At 36.0% G+C, this 15,505-nt stretch overlaps 1 protein-coding gene and 2 non-coding genes across 3 annotated transcripts in view; 1 reads left to right on the forward strand and 2 right to left on the reverse strand.

Annotated features, from left to right (window-relative positions):
* The first annotated feature begins 96 nt into the window (after positions 1 to 96).
* On the forward strand, positions 97 to 178 carry Smp_tRNA_00509_Leu_CAG.1.1. The gene has a single exon. It is a non-coding gene (tRNA).
* An 8,451-nt stretch (positions 179 to 8,629) lies between these two features.
* Positions 8,630 to 15,505, reverse strand: part of Smp_130650 (putative ubiquitin-protein ligase) — a gene marked incomplete at both ends in the record, with an annotated part of 57,136 nt that continues 50,260 nt past the window's right edge. Inside the window, 3 exons of the mRNA XM_018788940.1 lie at positions 8,630 to 9,017; positions 10,366 to 10,593; positions 13,303 to 13,475. Coding sequence (XP_018654433.1) covers positions 8,630 to 9,017; positions 10,366 to 10,593; positions 13,303 to 13,475 — 789 coding nt within the window. The remainder of the gene's footprint in view (positions 9,018 to 10,365; positions 10,594 to 13,302; positions 13,476 to 15,505) is intronic.
* Positions 12,057 to 12,123, reverse strand: Smp_tRNA_00329_Pseudo_TTA.1.1. The gene has a single exon. It is a non-coding gene (tRNA).

The following is a 15,505-nucleotide window of genomic DNA, read 5'->3' on the forward strand; positions in this document are numbered from 1 at the left end:
TAATAACAATAATAATAATCTGAAGAAGAAGAAAATACTTCGAAGCCTAATCACTCTGGATAATAAGCGAATATTACCAGAGTAGGCTTAAGGTGATCAGGATGGCCAAGCGGTCCAAGGCGCTGCGTTCAGGTCGCAGCCCACTCTGTGGGCATGGGTTCGAATCTCACTTCTGACACTAGGCTTAAGGTGAGAATACATAAAAATGTTTGAACTTTCGTGTTGCTCAGGCTTCAATAAACCTTAGTATACGCCCTTTTATACTATTGTACAACACCATAAATGCCGAGTTAAGATCAATCTTGTTTCCATTATATGTATGAAGGATGATGGATGTTTATCCTCTACTCTTATTGGCTCATTTGATTTTATTTGTTTCTGTAACCATTTTGATAAATGTTTACACACTCTATTTTGGAGATCACGATTACTCCTCCTACAACAGTCTCTCATACAAAGAGGAGGAGAACGACCAGCTTCCCTACGTGGATATACTTCTAACTAGACGACAAGATAGCTCAAAAAAACGATCCAGTTTTCGAAAACCAACATGGACAGGTCAATGCGTTAGTTATTATAGTTATTTCCCCGTGCAATACAAACGGGGTTTGACAAGGTGCCTATTTATCAGGCTTGATCGTATTTGCACAAACAACGCTATTGATGATGATGTTAAATTGTTACCCAAGACATTAATGCTGAATGGTTATCCACTCAAACTTATAAATAGATGGAAAGTTCATGGTACAGTGAGACCTACTATAGACTTGGCGGAAAAAAGCCTGTTTTCATCACCTTACCATTTAGAGGTGATTCAAATAGCCTTTTATTGAATCTGTTATCAACAAAACGTATTGTGCTGCGAAAGTCATAATCAAGGAAGGAACGAGGTCTATGCTTCATTCAAAACCTAGACGACATGAAAACGATTGTGTCACATCCCACTGTGTTTACCAATTTAAATGTGTGTGTGGTCACACATACATAGGGAGGAGCAATCATGATCTGAAAATTAGGGTGGGTGAACATGTACCAAAATGGTTGCAAAAACAAATACAGTCGAATGATCCAATAAGAGTAGATGATAAACATCCATCATCCTCTGTTGCTAAACATATAATCGAAACAGGTTATAAGATTGATCTAAACTCGGCTTTTGTTGTGTTGTATAAAAGTGTAAATGGGCATATACTAAGGTTTATTGAAGCCCTAACAATACGAAAATTCAACTCCCTTTATGTATTCTTACCTTATATATTCTCCACCCTGATAATATTAGCTTATTATCCAGAGTGACTAGGTTTGAAATTGTTTTCTCATTATTATTATTGTCTCCTCTTATCCCCCATTCCCATTCTAGTTGACCTTTTATTTTTATATATACATATATTACTAACTAGTAATATGCATATTCAATTGTTAATATGCCAATTAGAGACTGTCCAGTTGCAGTCCTAAATATCAATGGGAAGATTCAAACAAACAGTACTAAGTGAATTTAAACTTCACCCCATTGCACAGGTAAGTGGCTATGTGGACTCAGTAGCGGAGTCGATAACCCGATGGCGTTTTAAGCGAACAATTCTCGGTTCGAGTCCCTCCTAGAGTGAACATCAGCTCTGAGATGTAGGAACATCCAACTGATGAGTAACAAATAGGACGAAACGCGCATCAAACTAGATTCCACTGCTAACCACTATTCATCTTTGCTTATAATGTTATTCTTCTTGTTGAAAGTTGTAACTAATAATAATAATAATAATGAACAATTCCTTATTTTCACAGTTGAAATCATGAGTCAGTTGAAGCTAGACCACCATCAAAAACTTGGAAGCACTGGACGGTCATTTCGTCCTATTATGGGACTCCTCAGTGGCATTGCTTATCCACGATCCCGCCTTGCGAGATTCGAACCCATCACCTACTAGTCTCGATGGTGGTCCAGCTTCAATTGACCCATGATTTCAATTGTGCAAATACTCAATTCTCCACTAAACCCCCTCTGATCTATAATTCCTTATTTGTAACTTTCTTTTCTTTTTCTAGATAATCCAATATCAACATTAGATCCATCTAAAATTTATTGTTTAACTTTACCATCACAATTAAATCATACAATTAAACCAATAAAATTAATGAGTTTCAATAAATTTTATTTAAAATTTAATGAAATGAAATTAAAACAAATTGAACAAATAAAAAATTTATTTTATCCATATAATACTACTTATAATACTACTACAAATAATAATACTACTAATAGCAATACTAATAATAACACTACTAACTATACTACTTATAATACTACTAATATTACTACTAACGATACTACTAACGATACTACCAACAATACTACTAACAATACTACTTATAATACTACTCATAACGATACTACTAACAATACTACTTATAATATTACTAATAGTATTATGATTAATATGAATCAATGGCCTATAATTAATCAGTATTTAAAACAAATTGAATTATTATCTAATCAAAATATGAATCAATTAATGAAAATAAAATATGAATTATTCAATGAATTAATGGAGAATTTTAAATTTAATTTAATGAATTCCAAAAATAAATTTAATCAATTTAAACAAAATTATATTGAAATATTAAAAACTATACAAGTAAGTGAATGAGTAAAAATTTAAAAAAAATTTTCTTTATATCATATATTAATTGAAGTTAGATCATCGTGGAAAACTTGGAAGAAGTGGATGGCTGTTTCGTCCTATTGTAGGAGTCCTCAGAAGTGTACATCCACGATACCGCATCGTGAGATTGGAACTCAGGACCTATCGGTCTTACATGCGAACGCTTAACCTATAGACCACTGAGCCGGTATTTAACGGTGTTAGTGTCTTACTTCAACTAATCCAAGAAATTGAGCAGCCGTTCACTATTGTGTTCAGACCTGGTTGAACTCTACTGATCATTACTTCTCACTAGAACTCCAGGAAATACCTCCTGAAGTCAGTCACTAGTGAGTGTTTTGTGGAGATTTTAGTAATTTTTTAGTTGAAATCAATGGAGTTCAACTGGGTCTGTTGTGAGATAGTAACACAATGGTGAATGTATCGCTCAATTTCGTGGATTGGTTGAAGTTAGACATTAACACCGTCGGATGCCGGCCGGCTCAGTGCTCTAGTGGTTAAGCGCTCCTGAGCGAAACTGATAGGTCTTGTGTTCGAATCTCGCGATGTGGGACCGTGGATGTGCACTGCTCAGGAGTCCCACAATAGGACGAAACGGCCATCCAGTGCTTCCAGGTTTTCCATGGTGGTCTAGCTTCAATTGACTCATGGTCTCAATTATATATAAAAAATCACTAAAAAGTCTCCACAGGTAACCCAGATATTCAAACAGGCCACGCCATATCCCTAATATCCTATCATTGTTTACTTCTTTATTTTGATTATATCTTTCATTGGTTATTGTTATGTACTTGATCTGTCTACCCACTTTCGTACCGAGGATAACTTGTCTAATATGGACTAAGACCTTGATGCGATAGGCTGACTGGCTTAATCTTCAGGCTAGTATGTGTGAGTTCGAAGTGGGTTAGGAGGAAGAAAACTGTCCTTTTACCTGATTGACTGACAGGCACGAGAGAGAGAGAAGACAAGACAAGCGGAACACTACTCGATTTATTCCCGATTCCGATCTGGTACCCGAATTCAGATTAGTGTAAAAAGATACATGAATAAATAGATGACTAACCTGACCACAACATACAATAAGTAGGAAAATACAATTATGTCTAAAACTGAGAGATTAGAGTAGGAAATAGAGTACAAAAGGTTACGTCTAAATTACAATAGCTTTGGAAGGAACAGTAAAGGCTATGGCAGTGAATCATACATCAAATGAAAGCTTATGATCTGTAGAATAGACTAAGGGCAAAAGTAAATGTTAATGTTGTACAAGCTTTAAATTAAAATGAAATAATGTCCCCAAAAATAGCTTCCGTAGTTATCCCATTAGATGTTCACATATATAAGATTGTGCTGTTTTCATTATCATTTTCTTTTCTTTTTTTCTTTTTTTTTCTTTTTCCTTGATAGTTTTTAAATGATGAAGCCCATTATAAATATTATGAATTATGTAACAATTATAAAAATAATATAATTAAACAATATGAAAATGATAAAGAATTTAATCAATTAATCAATAATGAATCTGTTACCATGCCAACAATGTTAAGTCCAATTGAAACACTACAAAAACGTGAAAGAACAAAATCATCTAAAAGTTCAAAATCGGGTTCAAACAAAAAAATCAAAATTTAAACAAACAAAAAAAAAATTTTTTTTTTAAAAAAAGAGATAATTTATTCTTTATTACTTTTTCACTTATGAATCAATGGAAGTTAGATCATCATGAGAAAGTTGGAAGCAGTGGAAGGTCGTTTTGTCGTGTTGTGAGATTCCTCAGTGGCAGTGTGCATCTAAGATTCCGTTTCGTGAGATTCGAACTCGAGACCTGTCAGTCTCACGTGCGAGCGCTTATGTTCTAAACCACTGAGCCGGCCGGCATCCAACGGTGTTTTTTATGTCTAACTTCAACGATATTATATCTAGAGTTTAGATTTTTATTATACCATGTACTCTATAGACTGAAAGGTTCTATGGCAGTGTCTGTCATTCAAAGATATACCTCAGAAGTATACAAACTTTTTGAAGGCTTTTTCCTAGAACACTACCAGTCGAATGAGAGTTTATAGAGAAGTGTCATCTGATTTTACAATCTGAATTGGTGTCTGAGAAGGCTGTCCACTATCTCCATTTTTGTTTAACTTCATCATAGACCTACTGCAGGAAATTACACTCTCGTCGAATGAATTTTCAGGAATTGATCTCCTACCAGGAGGTCCACTTATCCATTTAGAATACGCAGATGACATAGTCCTGTTTGATGAAGACACTGACAAAATGCAGAGTCTTCTGTTAGAACTGAGTAACAATGCCAGGATATTTGGAATGCGTTTCTTCCCCTCTTAATGTAAATTGTTACTCCAGGACTGGCCTGCGTCAACACCTGATCTAAGGATAGGGAGTGAAGTAGTGGAACGCGTCGATAACTTCACTTATCTTGGAAGTTTGATCAGCTCTAGTGGGTTGGTGTCTGACGAAATCTCAGCACGGATTCAAAAGGCTCGTTAGGCTTTTGCCAACTTATGTCACTTATGGCGAAGACGAGATATTCGTCTAACAATTAAGGGACTAGTATACTGCACAGCAGTTCTCTCTGTTTTACCTTACGGCTGTGAAACGTGGCCAATAATGGTAGAGGATACTCGTAAGTTACTAGTATTTGACCATAGATTCCTTAGAAATATTGCTCGCATCTGTTAGGATCTCTGGGTAAGTAGTAGTGAGGTTAGACGCAGGGTATTAGGGAATGATGGTAAATCAGTTGATAAGGTCATGAATCTTCATTGACTGAGATTGTTGAGCCACCTGTCACGTATGCCTGAACACCGATTAGCACATCGCATAATGTTCACTAGTGTTGGATACAGATGAAAGAAAGTTAGGGGTGCTAAAACCAAAATTTAGCATCAGTTCATTAAGTTAATAACTTCTGGTGTGGGACATGTTAGTGGATGCAGACTACTTGGTTGGGGTCCGCGTGACTATCGAACCTAATGGTTAGAGGCTCTAAGCGGCATGAGTGAGAATCGCTCACAATGTCGCAGCTGTATACACTCCCTATCTTCCCTTAAACCTTAAGATTAAAATTGCTCCATATCTATCTTTCTTCCTGTACAAAACTGTCAGGTATTTATGTTTTTTAGTAAAAACGAAATCATCATTATAGTCCTCTAATTCGCATACAGAGGGTTATTAACAGTTGTGCAATAGGGAAGTCACACGTAAGGATTCTGCAGTATTTCTCCAAAAGATGATTGGATGGAATATCTTCTGCTCTTTCTGAGCTTTTTACAGCTTTCTCGAGTTCACCTGTGGCCCGTCCTCATAATATGTATAATTTTTTAGAGTCTAAAACAGATTTAACTTCTACAAACTTACCATTTTGTTAAACCCAACAGTATGATTGGTAGGTATCAATCAGATTTCCAGTACAAAACAGAAGTTGAAGTATTTTTATATTGACATGACCTAATTCTATCATTTAGTGTGGATGTGATAGTTTTACAGGAGGTCGGTCATGTAATGAATATTACATCTTTAACTTTTTTGATTATAACACTCAGTGATGTCAGATGGAAATTTATAAGAACATCATTCCTGTCAAAAAGTCAGATAATGAGTTTTGCAAAGCATGAAACCTATATCTAGAACTATTAGTTGATTATTTTCAAACCCCTTAAATCAGAAAAATAGAACTTCATAATCAGATTATGATTGAATACAGTGGTCTTGAGTGCTGTTAGAGGTATGAAGGCAGTTATCACTTCCCGGTTGCCCACACCGTCAAAGGTTCTTCTAGAGGTACCTGAAAAAGAAATTGGGTTAGAAGTGGTCTTAATGACCTGGGAGAGCGACCGCAGTGCCCAAGGAACAACTGCTTGAGGTCGGTCACACACAACCTTATTGTGGGTAGTTTTTGTGTTAGCTCCGTACTTGTTGGGACCTTACCGCCGGAGACGGATATCCGTGGGATAAGGTGAGGTGTGCATTTTTAGTGTCGACCTTTTCTAACCCCACCCGTACTCGTGGGAAGGCAGCATCGCTGTTATGCTGGTTGTCTGAATGAAACACTTTATTGCCGTCACACCTCTGTACAGTCAGCAGTACGACTTCGCCTTCGGACCTTGGGTTTGCTGTTTTTAGTCTTACCGTTCTTCAACCGACCTGCTGGCATGGTAGAACCTTGAGGAACGATTGTTCCAGCCAGTATAGCTCGATTGGTTCATCACGATAGGCAAGCCCGACCACCACGTCAAGGTCATTTATATGAATGGATGCACTGTTGACTAGTGAATGTGATAATGGTTACTACTAGATGATACATTGGTATGAAACTGACTCTCCGAAGCAACGTGTTTCCGGTCCAGTCGATATATATTGTGAGGATTGGTGGTGTCCAAAATCTGATACTGATACACAATGTTCTACGCGCTATCCACCCCTAACTGACCACTTGAGTGAAAATACAAAAGGGAGAGAGAAGGTGTATTAGGCTACAGAATAAAATGCATAAGTACTCATTTATGTATGTTTACCACTTCAATCCCTAAGAAATTGATTCATTTCATAGACAATGAAATGCAGTTATCCTTCAGGTCACTTATGATTACCATCGGTTGACCTTTGGATTAGGCTACTTATGATTAGCTCTCCATATCAACATATCTCTTATTCATTACAGTTACCTACTTATGAAGAAAATATATCATTAGTTATTTATGTAATTATAGAGCTATGAACTGAACAATATTCTAGGTAGGCTACGTTTAAGTGACCTGTTTTCAAATGAATAGTTTTCTTTGAAAAACATGCAGAATTATCGTACAATCCTCCTTATTGGTTCGATATTCACGTAATATGATGTGCTTAGATTGATCATTTATTTATGTCAAGTGGTAGGGTTCCATCGATAGGAGATCGTGATTATCCAACTTTTTATAATGAGTAGAACTTGTCAGCATGATGTATCTGTAATCTTGAGAGGATTGATGTTCTCTGAGTAAATTGAACCCATGACATTTGATATCGATCAGAGAAGTTGGTACTGAGCTACTAGGATTGAAACTGATCTCCAGTAATATTGAGATATTGAACAATAACTATCACGAAGTTGGTCTAATCCCATTCTGAGTTTCGTTGGTAAGGTTGAGAAACCCTTGTTTCTCAGTAAATCTGCCATACTATCCATTAATATCGATCTAGTCTACACTCATAAGTATCTAAATAAATAAATTTTTCCAGAAAAACTTTACAATTAACATTGATGTGTAAAGTTAGGATGAACTACTGTCAGTATGGTATAGGATCTGTCAACTAACTTCAAAGTGAGAATCTTCAATACGAATGTCAAAACTGTCCTACTGTACGGAGCTGAAACGTGGAGAACTACTACATCCATCGTCAAGTAGGTACAAGTATTTTTTATAAACAGTTGTCTACACAAAATATTGAACATTCACTGGCCGGACACTATCAGCAACAGTGTTTAATGGGAGAGGACAAACCAGCTTCCAGCTGAGTAGGAAATTAGGAAAAGACGTTGGAAGTGGATAGGACATGCATTAAGGAAATCAACAAACTGCATCACCAGGAAAGCTCTAACTTGGAATCCTGAAAGGAAGCGGATAAGAGGAAGGCCAAAGAACACATTACGCTGAGAAATACAAGCAGATATGAAAAGGATAAATATTAACTGGAAAGAAGTGGAAATGATTGCCCATCACAGAGTTGGATAGAGAATGCTGGTGTGCGGCCTGTGCTCCTCCACGAGGGGTAACAGGTGTGAGTAAGTAAGTAAGATCCAAGGCATATCATACATAAAAACACTAATTATACTGAGGTGAAGAAGCTTTAGAAAACATTTATTTAAAAAAGAACTATTTATATTAGTGTTATAGAAGTTAATAAGTAACATTCTAATTTAATTAATACAATTGTTTCTAAACTACTTATATAGATATAAGTAGTTAAATATGATTAAAATTTGAAAGTAACCAATTTCTTACAGCATATTCATGTGATTTTTTCACAGAAAATGTAGCATAATTAGGCAAATTTTGCCCTTGATCACATTCGTCAATCTTTCCTCCAACGTCTTCAGTATTCTTCACATCAGTTTGAGGGAGATTCACTTCTGTTGACGTATTCGGGAATAGTTGTTCATCAATATTATTTGTGTTATGATTGTTGTCATTGTCAGTGGATGAAGAATTGATTTGATTTTTAACTTGTATAAATAATGACTTAAGATTGTTTAACTTCTTTTGAACTTCATCTATTTCATTTTCATCAAGACTAGATATTGAACTTGAAGATTTTTCTTTTGGAATATAAGAACATCGTGGAGAGAATTGACTAATCCTACTCCTTATATAAGTTAATGAACAGAAGACAGTGAAATGAGTATATATATATATCGTTGATAATCATCGGGAGAGAAGAAAAACAGATATGAACTCGCAGCTACTAAAAATTAGCATACCAATAATTATATATTCATAGGGTCAGCATTTAAGTGAAATTATGATTTAACAGAGTAGCAAGAGAACAGTCACGGAGCGAATATCACTATGGTAACGTTTCTGTTGGGATAATCCTGCAAATTTCTCGCAGTAGACATGACAAGCTCAGGAAACATTAAGGGGCATTTTATCCAATCAGTGTTTGATTATAAGTTTTGATAGAAACATCACGAAAGTGAAACGTCACATGTAGAATTTCTGATTGACTGATCACCACACTGTTACTATGTTTAGTAGTATACTAGAATTTTCAGGAAAGCCCAAGGACTTCTTAAATACTATAAAAACCCTATATTTTCTGTACATCAATGAACCATTGAAGTGAAGTGCTTCCCGCATATTTTGTGCCTTTTCTCTCGTGTTCAAGTCGCTGTGTAGATTTAGCTTGGGGGTTACGAGACTAGATTAGGATCCGGGTATAGCGTTCAATCAGCAAGACTTATCAGTCTCAAATTGTAAAGATATGTGATGCCGATTTAAAATTTTCAGAGACCGTCATAACTCTCAGAGTTGAAAGAATTCCCTAGCTGATGAGTGCCGAATAGTACAAAGTTAGATTAGGTAGGATTTCGTGTAGACTGCCTATAGAGATGTAATTAATGTCAAGAATTAGATAACTTATGATAAAAGGTTTCCGATGGTTTATGATAGGATTGAAAATATAAACCGTTATATTTTAACTCATAATGATAGAATAAGCATCTTCCACGTTTTCAGTAATCTTTCAACTGATTTCAGTCATATTTTAATAACAAATTATAAAATTTCCTCTATCCAGTGATATATCGATAAGTGAAATCATGAGTCAATTGAAGCTAGACCACCATGGAAAACCTGAAAACACTGGACGGACGTTTCGTCCTATTATGGGATTCCTCAGCAGTGTGCATTCACGATCCCGCACTCGCGAGATTCGAACCCAGGACCCACCTGTCTCGCACCAGAGCACTTAACCGAGTCCCATGATAATACGAAACGGCAGTCCAGTGCTTCCAGGTTTTCCATGGTGGTCTAGCTTCAATTGACTCATGATTTCAACTTTTAAAAAATATATAGAAAAATAGTCCATTAATAGATCCTGAGAGTTACCCGTACTTATGTCTTCACCAATATATAACAGAACTGACTCACCATGATCAAGTTCTCTTGTTTTAATGAGAGTAAACTGTTAAAGAGCATACCTCTTTCTGGATTTTTGACGATCTGTATTCAATGTTATCATATCAATATCAGAATTGTTATTTGTTGGATAGAAAATGTTCTCAACTAATTGTACAGTATTATTATTATTATTTTTTATAATATTGTTACAATCATGAATATGTCGAATACGCCGAAGTTGTATTGATTTATTCAATGCTGTTGGATTCGAACATTCATCCCATCGATATGTTTGTTGATTTACAGTGCTGAAAAGACAACAAAATCAATTAAGGTTAGAAGTAATCAATGGGAAGCTCTGATCAGTCAGTCATTGTCAAGGAAGAGTATTAAATGAATGTGTATCACTTCATGTTAATGCATTTTATATCAGGGTAATGAAAGAAGAAATCAATATGAACTTAGGTAAGATAGAAAAAAACGAGATCAACTACAATGGTAAACATGAGCAGTGAAGATGAAACAACATTTAACTTAATATTTACATACTTACTTACGCCTGTTGCCCCTCGTCGAGGAGCATAGGCCGCACACCAGCGTTCTCCATTCAATCCTGTCCTGGGTAATCTTTTTCAGTTCTTTTCAGTTGTTATTCATCCTTTTCATATCTGCTTGTATTTCCCTGCGTAATGTGTTCTTCGGCCTTCCTCTTATCCGCTTCCTTTCAGGATTCCAAGTTAGAGCTTTCCTGGTGATGCAGTTTGTTGATTTCCTTAATGCATGTCCTATCCACTTCCAACGTCTTTTCCTAATTTCCTACTCAGCTGGAAGCTGGTTTGTCCTCTCCCATTAAACACTGTTGCTGATAGTGTCCGGCCAGTGAATGTTCAATATTTTGTGTAGACAACTGTTTATAAAAAATACTTGTACCTACTTGACTATGGATGTAGTAGTTCTCCATGTTTCAGCTCCGTACAGTAGGACAGTTTTGACATTCGTATTGAAGATTCTCACTTTGAAGTTAGTTGAGAGTTGTTTTGAGTTGCATATGTTCTTCAATTATAGAAATCCTGCCCTTGCTTTGTCAATCCTCACCTTTACATCTGCATCCGATCCTCCTTGTTTATCAATGATTCTTCTCAGGTACGTGTACATCTTTCAGAGTTTCTCCATCAAGTGCGACTGGGTTGGAGTTCTCCATGTTGTATTTGAGAATCTTGCTTTTTCCTTTGTGTATGTTGAGGCCTATTGATACAGAGGCTACTGCTACATTTGCTGTTTTCGTCTGTATTTGTTCGTGAGTATGAAATAAGAAACTCAATATTTAAGGTAAAATAAAAAATCACTTTCGACTGTGCTACTGTAACACCTTTTCAGTCATGTTACTCAACGTCTTCAGGTACACATTAAAGGTACTACGTAATGTCAGGTCAGGAACAGTGTATCTACTGATATAGTTGAAGATCGGCAGTCACCGACTATATAGACAGACATAGAGTTCTAATATTCTTTCTTTTACCTAATTTCTAACCTACTAAAATTTTAGAAAATCTATGACTATTTAAAATAAGTCCTAATTACCTCAGTAAATAAAAGTTTACAACATCATCACATAAGCTGTGCTCTTTATTAAACATCTTATGCTTAACCTCAGAACTACCAGCTGAATAATAAGCAAAGATGGATAGTAGCTGGCGGGAGAATTCAGGACGCGCGTTCCGTCCCATTTGGGACACGACAGCTGGATGTACCTGCATCTCAGAGTTGATGTTCACTTTGGGACTCGAACCCAGTAACTTTCGCTTTAAAAGCCATCACGTTATCCACTCGGCCACTGAGTCCTGATAACAATACGCACAGTATGCTTATATACCAATTAGACACTGACCAGTTGCAGTCCTAAACATCAATGAGAAGATTCAAACAAACAATACTAAATGAATTTACCTGCTGAATAGTTTCATGATATGAGAGCTATGATTCGAAGACTAATTAGCCTTCAATGTTATTAAATTCTTAGATACAATTCCTTAGTTACTTATTGAGATTAACATACAGTTTCTTGTTATATCCTGAAGACAATTATGAGTGGTAACTTTTGAGGACTATTTATGCACCAATACGACAAGTATATTTCCTATTGTATAATTATTAAGTAACTCAACTATTCATATTCATGTCCCTCTTATTATAAGCTTCATTTCGACTCATAGACTACTACTGTACAATTTACCATTCTTGAGTTATCCCTAGTCTATTAATTACTGTTCCCCCTATTCACAGCCACATTTAGCGGAATCTTGTACAAATGTTGTTTCCTTTTTCATGGTACGATGTGGTCTGTCTGGTTGGTATATGAACCCAGTATGTTTGAAAATAATGATTCATACTGCAGAGGCTGTTATTAGTATTCTGGTCTTAACTGGCTGGGCTAGGCAGAAAGCAGGACCAACAAGTACTCTAGACTGCTTGTACGGGTTTTGTGTGTCATTGTTCCAATCGATAACTCGATGCTCTCTAATAGACGAGCACAAGATATAACAACTGGCAGCCACGAGTTATAGCACTTCTCAACAACTAATTTCAATCTACTAAGATATAATTTAATAAATGTATCATATAGTTAAATAATAGTATAGTGAACGAGAACACAAGTGGGCACAGTTGAATGTATGTGAATACAAAATTACAGAACACCTTAGTAACATCTGAGAACCATACAGTAAATACTTCATTTGAAAGATGTCAGTCGATTGTCGTAAACTTGACTGTTCCTTTTGCATATGTCAATGAATCGTCTTACACTTCATTGTTCCTACATTTCCATACCAATTACTTTCTGTTCCCGTTCTTTCCTCCTAGATCTTCTCGACCTTCTGTTGCTAGACATTCTATTCTTGACTATCGTTATATACTACTTATGGTCGATAACCTTTAATCGATATTACTGAATAGATTATATAACTGATCAAATGAAACACTGATAATCAATGAAGAGTTTCTATGTTGTCACTTACGATTTAGGAATCATTAAATTATTCACTTCAATATGACCATCTTCTTTAATTAATTGAGCAAGTAATTGATCATAATGAAAATTTATTGGATATGATTGATGTTTTCTTTGGTTTATAGTGCGTAAGAAATGTTGTCGTTGTGTTTCTTCAATTTGTAATGATTTCATAGTGAGCTGAGTTTCATTTGGACCTAAAATACTAATCACATAAAGAATGTAGAGTAAGGTACAGCATGGATAATCGAGAAAAACATTCATTTGAGTCATACATTCACGAGTGAGGGACAATCGAATGTAAGATGGTGGTTGGAGGTGGTCAACAGGAACCCCTGGACCCGGGTTTCGTGCTACTTGGCACTCGTCAGCAAGGTGTACCTGTAATCTTGAGGGAACTGGTACTCCCTGACGGATTCGATCCCGTGTAACTCAGCTTCACAGTCAGAGACGTTGCCACTGAGCTATTTGGGCCGCGACCAGGGTTTCCCGTATAAACAGGGTTTCCTGTTGACCACCTCCAACCACCATCTTATCTCAATATATAGTGCAGGCAGTGTCGAGCCACCTAGACTGTTGGCCACATTGCAACTTGATCGATAGCATTCGATCAGCACTAAGGAGGACTTGACACGCATGACAATGATCACCACCCAGTGATCAATCAATTGTGATTACAATCGAATGTAGTTTAACACAATTACAGAATCTCTTAGTAAAATCTGAGAATCATACCGCACAAGCAAGTGGCTATCAGGACTCACTAGCTGAGTGGATAACGTGATGGCGTTTGATGCGAAAGATACTGTGTTCAAGTCCCAGAGTGAACATCAACTCTGAGATTCAGTTACATCCAGCTGGCGCGTCCTAAATGGGACGAAACGCGCGTCAAACTGGATTCTCCTGATAGCCACTGTCCATCTTTGCTTATCATAAAGTGAAAAATCCATTTTCAAAATACCAATCAATCGTTTCTGACTTTGCTGTCCCTTCATTTCCATACCAATTGATTTGAATTCCCGTTTTTCCCTTCTGAATCTTCGCGAAACTCTGCTGCCAGACATTCTATTCCTGACTAGCACTATATACTACTTATGTCGATATAAGTAGCACACACCATATAATCATTAGACTAACAAACATCAGTAAGGATGCGTGGATTGTAACAGACATCTTGATGTCACTGTTTTTAAATGGAATATCATTAAAATCATTGATACTTTACTAATGTTTTATCTAGGGCTATACAGTGAGATAGCTAATGATTAGTGCTTACTTACTTATGCCTGTAACCTCTCATGGGAAAGAATAGGCTACTCACCAGAATTCTCCATCGAACACTGTCCTGGACAATCTTTTCCAGTTGCTGTTCATCACCCTGATGTCTGATTCCAATTCTCGACACAGTGTATTTCCCAGATAATGATTAGTAATACTTATCAAATGTCCGAAAACGTTCCATTAATTTTAATGAATAATTCAGTTCACTACTATTCCTTATTTGATTAGAAATCTGGTTTAAATTTGAAGCTTGTTTACTCTATATTGGAAAGAAGGCACTTTTTTTGTTTACCAGCGATTGGTATTCATGTTTACAATAATTGTACTTGACAACAGTGACTTATTTACAAATTATGGTAAAGAAACATTGTGACCAAGTGACATTTAATAACTGAGGAATTTTTTTACTTACATCCTAATGTGAACTATTTTATTATTGTACATTAATGACTTCATATGGAACTTAGGACCTGGAAATCTAGGTTTGGGAAGGACTACTGAACTTGAACTAAATGAGATGCGAATCCTTTTTAAAATACTTTCAATCATCGACTAATATTGTTATATCCTGGTGAAGACATAAGTACGGGTAACTTCAGGGATCTATTAATGGACGATTATTCTATATAAATTCTTATTGTCTAACCATTGTGTAATTAGATTGTGTATATCTATATTCATCTTATTATAAGCTTCATTTTGACCTATGAATTATTATTATACGATTTACTGTCCCTAAATTATATTCAGTTTATAGATTACCGTCTCTCACGTTCACAACCACATTTGGCTTAATCTTGTACAAATGTTATATTCTATTTTATGGTGTGATTCGGTCTTTCTGTCTGGTATATAAACTGAGTATGCCTAAAATAAATGATTCGCATAACAGAAGCTGTAATTGGTGTTCTGGTTTCAATTGGAAGGGC

This window comes from Schistosoma mansoni, chromosome W (assembly GCF_000237925.1).
Source record: "Schistosoma mansoni strain Puerto Rico chromosome W, complete genome".
Taxonomy (NCBI): domain Eukaryota; kingdom Metazoa; phylum Platyhelminthes; class Trematoda; order Strigeidida; family Schistosomatidae; genus Schistosoma; species Schistosoma mansoni.